The sequence below is a fragment of the Salpingoeca rosetta genome (genome assembly GCF_000188695.1).
Source record: "Salpingoeca rosetta unplaced genomic scaffold supercont1.38, whole genome shotgun sequence".
Taxonomy (NCBI): Eukaryota; class Choanoflagellata; order Craspedida; family Salpingoecidae; genus Salpingoeca; species Salpingoeca rosetta.
This window is the reverse complement of record NW_004754896.1, coordinates 470,064-475,237: the sequence shown is the minus strand read 5'-3', so window position 1 is coordinate 475,237 and position 5,174 is coordinate 470,064. Positions and strand designations below refer to the sequence as shown.

General features: G+C 53.9%; 1 protein-coding gene across 1 annotated transcript in view; it reads right to left on the bottom strand.

The window, feature by feature from the left end:
* Positions 1 to 5,174, bottom strand: part of PTSG_13073 (TKL/DICTY4/DRK protein kinase) — a gene marked incomplete at its 3' end in the record, with an annotated part of 9,386 nt that overhangs the window by 871 nt on the left and 3,341 nt on the right. The window contains exons 11-26 of the mRNA XM_004988085.1: positions 4,813 to 4,910; positions 4,531 to 4,607; positions 4,101 to 4,222; positions 3,672 to 3,765; positions 3,357 to 3,438; positions 3,077 to 3,172; positions 2,720 to 2,798; positions 2,493 to 2,584; positions 2,107 to 2,238; positions 1,820 to 1,925; positions 1,487 to 1,565; positions 1,272 to 1,332; positions 940 to 1,055; positions 713 to 761; positions 462 to 524; positions 149 to 286 (exon numbers count right to left, since the gene is read on the bottom strand). Coding sequence (XP_004988142.1) covers positions 149 to 286; positions 462 to 524; positions 713 to 761; positions 940 to 1,055; positions 1,272 to 1,332; positions 1,487 to 1,565; positions 1,820 to 1,925; positions 2,107 to 2,238; positions 2,493 to 2,584; positions 2,720 to 2,798; positions 3,077 to 3,172; positions 3,357 to 3,438; positions 3,672 to 3,765; positions 4,101 to 4,222; positions 4,531 to 4,607; positions 4,813 to 4,910 — 1,484 coding nt within the window. The remainder of the gene's footprint in view (positions 1 to 148; positions 287 to 461; positions 525 to 712; positions 762 to 939; positions 1,056 to 1,271; positions 1,333 to 1,486; positions 1,566 to 1,819; positions 1,926 to 2,106; positions 2,239 to 2,492; positions 2,585 to 2,719; positions 2,799 to 3,076; positions 3,173 to 3,356; positions 3,439 to 3,671; positions 3,766 to 4,100; positions 4,223 to 4,530; positions 4,608 to 4,812; positions 4,911 to 5,174) is intronic.

The window sequence follows — 5,174 nt, the reverse complement described above, 5'->3', positions numbered from 1 at the left end:
CGTACGTACGTACGACACACACACACACACACACACACACACACACACACACACACACACACACACACACACACACACACACGCAAGCACACACACACGCAAGCACACACACACGCAAGCACACGCAAGCACACGTACCCACGCGCACCTCGAACATGACGATGCCAAAGGAGTACACGTCGCTCGGCAAGCTGTAGTGCTCGTCACTCAACACCTCTGGCGCACACCAGCAGATGGTGCCCACCGCCCCTTCGCTCTGCGAATGCAGCAGCGACTGCTGGTAGTCCTGTGTGTGCGTGCGTGTGTGCGTGTATATATGTGTGTGTGTGTGAAAGAGGAGGGAGAGGTTATTCACGTATCAGGGAGGAAGAGGACAGACGGGCGCGACACACGCACATGTACAGCTCCCATCACAGCATCACTACGCGCGTTCATACACGCGTACATACAAGCACCCACACCTGCTCCTCTGCTGAAACACCCGTCAAGTGCTCGGAGAGACGCGCGGTACCGAAGTCAGCAACCTGCACACGTTCAAGATGAATAGATGAATGCTACGGACACGAAATCGAACCATGTGCCTGCAAGCAACCCTCGCACGCACACTGTGCACATTTACGCAAACACCATCACCACACACACACACATACACACACGCACACGCACACGCACACGCACACGCACACGCACACCCACATACACGCACACACACCTTCACTGTCCAGTCTTCTGCCACGAGCAAGTTGGCGGATTTCAAGTCTCTGCGACAGTGGCAACAAAACAGGTGTGAATGGAGTGGCTGACTCATGAGCAACGATGCTTGTTGAGGAGGACTGTTTTGTTCGCTTGCATCAGCCACGCACCTCGCCATCAGTCACCTTCCTTGTTGCACCCTCAATACGCACACACACACACACATACACATTTGCATGCAAGCACCTGTGAAGCAGTGGGGGTGTCTTGGAGTGGAGGAAGAGCATGCCTTGTGCCGCGTCAAGGGCAAACCGATAGCGCAAACGCCAATCAAGCCGCTCAGTGGGGTTCAGAATGATTTGCTGTCGACGTGGTGGTGGTGATGGCGGTGATGGCGGTGATGGTGGTTGGTGTTGCGCGTGGTGAGCGTAGTGAGCGTTGTGCGAATGCAGTGTGAGCTCAAGATGAGATGAACGAAACGCAAACGCACACACGCATGCACGCATGCACACACACACACACACACACGCACACACACACACACGCACGCACACGTGCACACAACACTTGTGTCCCACCTGGAGAGAGCCGCGTGCCATGTATTCTGTGACCAGGAACGGCGTTCCGTCTGGCTCATACCTGCACGCGGCAACATGTGTGCATGCGTGAATTTGTGTGTGTGGGGGGGGGGGGTGCAAGTGTTGTCAACAGCACTGTTGTGGGGGTGCCTGCCGCGTCTGCTTGTTTTCGAAAGGATCGAGTTTGCTTGCAGGCAACGCCATTCCGTTCGTACCCGGCGCCGTAAAAGAAGACGATGTTCGCGTCACGCAGCTCTCGCATCACCTTCACCTCCCGCTGGAAGTCCTCACGTGCTGCATTGATATGTGAGAGCATGTGAGAGCATGTGAGAGCATGTGAGAGCATGTGTGTGTGTGTGCGTGTGTGTGTGTGTGTGTGTGTGTGCGTGTGTGTGTGTGTGTGTGTGTGCGTGTGTGTGCGTGTGTGTGTGTGTGTGTGCGTGTGTGTGCGTGTGTGTGCGTGTGCGTGCGTGTGTTGTGTGAGCGACTTGGATGGGTTCTGATAAATCACCCTCCCTCCCCCCCCATTACACACGCATGCCACGTACCCAGTGGATCACGGCACGACGTGAGGGTTTCCTTAAGCATCTTGATGGCGACAGGACGGCCAGAGTAGTAACCAAAGTACACCGCACCAAAATTGCCCTCGCACTCCTGTTCAAAAAAGTGGAGCGAAGGGCACACATTGTGTGTGTGTGTGTGTGTGTGTGTGTGTGTGTGTGTGTGTGTGTGTGTGTGTGTGTGTGTGTGTGTGTGTGTGCAGGACAAACATCTGCAATTGCAATGCAACCACACGAAACACAAACCCATGAATACAAAGACCACCGCTCCGCACCTTGTCGATTCGATTGCGCTTGTCGACCTGCGTGTATGGGATCTCAAACACACGTCGAAGCTCATGCAGTTCGTGCCCCGTCAACTCCAACTCCTTCGCCTGGTGCTCCGAGATGTGCTTGATCTCGTTCACCTGGCAGTGGTTCAGGGGGGAGGGGGGCCAGAAGTGATGAGGGTGGCGAAAGTGACGGAGTTTGTTGGTTGACAGGGAGTAAGGGTGGCGATGGCATTTGCAATTGTTGAGGAAGACGCGGAGCACAACCTTGCCAGTCCGGAATCAGGGTGACACATACGCATCAATCCACTCAACACTTGTGCCACACGTCACATTCAGCACACGGTGCCACATGATCCCGCCAACAATCTCGTCATCGCGGTGCTTCTCACCTCAGAGCGGTACCAGCGGACGACAAAGAAGATGACAACGGCAAGCAAGAGCGCCAGAAGAACACCGAGCAGCACGCCGAGACCCCATTGCACTGTGCGATGTGGTGTCATGACACATTGTGTGCGTGTGTGCATGTGTGTGCGATGAGAAGCAAAGGAACAACTTCGTCGCTCGCAGGTTACACACACGCATGTGGGGCAAACTTATCGCATGCGCTGCTGCCCACCTTCGCATCGTGTGCCGCTCCGCCCAAATGCACATTGACACGTGTACGTGGGACGACCATTTGCTGCTTGAACAACGCACTGGCAGTGGTGGTGGCAACAGGATTAGTGGCAGTGGTGGTAGTGTGTGGGACGTGGGAAAAGTGAGGAAGGTTGAGGCGTGCATCTCGCTCGTCTGTGCTCTGACGTTCGCATGCGCGCACACACACACACACACAAAAGTACACATAAAAGTATACACAAAAGTACACACACGCACACATACACACGCACTAAAGAACACACGCAAACACGCACACACGCACACACGCACACACGAACAAGCACACACGCGCACACGCACGCGTGGTCACACGTACGGTTGATCGTTTTCCTTCGCATGCGTTTGGGGCGCAAATGGAACATTCTTCCACCGTTTTGGCGCCATCGCCGGGTGTTGTTGTGAGGAAGGGGCACTGATGTGGTGGAGAACACCGCGTGACACGACATTAACAACAACAAGGACAAGGAGGTGATGGCATGAGAACGAAACCAACGGTGCTGTTGTGCTCTGGCGAAGGCGTGTGCAATCAATACCCCGTGCAAAACACAACTCATGTGCTTGGTAGTGGCAGACGCGACGTTGCTCGGTTCACATACCGATTCGCACGCCTGTGAGTCGTCATCTGGGTTGTCTGATGTGATGGCGGTAGAGAACGTGCCCTGTGCACACTGCCGACACCTGAGTACAATCGCAATTGCAGTGGTGGTGGTGGTGGTGGTGGTGGTGGTGGTGGTTGCAGGATGCGAAATGAGAGAAGGGGCGAGGGAAGAAACGAAGGGAAGCATATGCCGATGAGGCCAACACAACAACAAAACAAACAAAAAAAAAAAAAGAACAGAACAAAACGAAACAACCAAGCAGGCCCCACGACCAAAGGAATGCAACATCGCAAGAACATAACATCGGCTCACGAGTTGATGAAAAATGCCCCAGAGGCCCCTGTGCCGTAATTGCACGTCGGGCGAAACACGACAACATCGTTGTTCAAGCGGCTCGCACCCTCGCCTGAACCATCGCCATGGTGGTGTGATATTGCAAGTGTTGTGTGAATGGGTGCGTACGTGGGACTAAATGGATCAAAGCATCTCGCAATCACATTCCCACACCATCACGTTCCGGCATGGCACATGCGTACACACACAGCACACACTCACACACACAAACACAAAGAGCACACACATAGAGCACACACAGAGCACACACACTCACACAGAGCACACACACACTCACACAGAGCACACACACACTCACACACACAAACACACAGAGCACACATTCACACACACATACAAAAAGAGCACACACTCACACACACACACAACATACACCAGTACACGCACCTCCAAACACGAGCGCTCGGCTGCCTTCGTTTGGATCGTCAATGAGAAGACAGGAGTGGCCTGATCGGGCAAGTTGGCGCTGCAGGAGACCGGAACCAGGTTCCGTGTCAAGCAGCATCCACCTGCCACCCAATTGCACGCATGAAGAGAGGGGCCACCACGGTGATGGTGGCGTTGATGATGATGATGATGATGTGTGTGTGTGTGTGAGTGTTGCCGCGGTTGAATTGGCGCGTTAACTGTGATTGTGCGAGTAAAGGCACACCAGTGACGATCAACACAACGCACGGAAAGCAGCCACAAAGAACATACTCATATGTGTGCTAATGACACACAAGCACAACGTCTAACACAACCACCAATCACACAGCGTCATCACCAATCACACACCGCCACCACCAATCACACAGCGTCATCACCAATCACACACCGCCTCACAGCCACGTCGTACTCCCACGCCTCTGCCAGATCAAAGCCTTCCGTGTTGCCGCCAAAGAACACAAATTTCTGCACGCACGCACGCACATGTACATAAACACGTATGCATGCAAGCAACTTGCGATGAAAAAGCATGCACCCCTCTCCATCCACAGGAAAATGGTGAAACCTGCCTTCAGCACACACAAGACAACAATGCAAAGACAAACACAAATACACCCTGTAACCAACAAACACATACACATTCACACATGTACGCACGGCATGCTCCCACCTGGCGCGAGCCGAAGAGACAAACGCTGGATCGCCTCTGCGGCCACATGAGCGTCGCAACACCACCGCCAACCGTCGTCACGTTGTATTCGAGCACACCTGCCATTGGGTTGGAGCGTTGGAGGCGGTTTGAATGGTGGCGGGGAAAGGTATCAGTGGCGCACAGACACACGTATTGTGTTGTGTTGTGTGGTGTTGTGCGGTGTGGTGTTGTGTGGTGTTGTGCGGTGTGGTGTTGTGTGGTGTTGCGTGCGTGCGTGTGTGTGTGTGTGTGTGTGTGTGTGTGTGTGTGTGTGTGTGTGTGTGTGTGTGATGCAGTCAAGTGTTGAACGTGCGCGTCGAGCATAAGTTCAGGCATCAGGT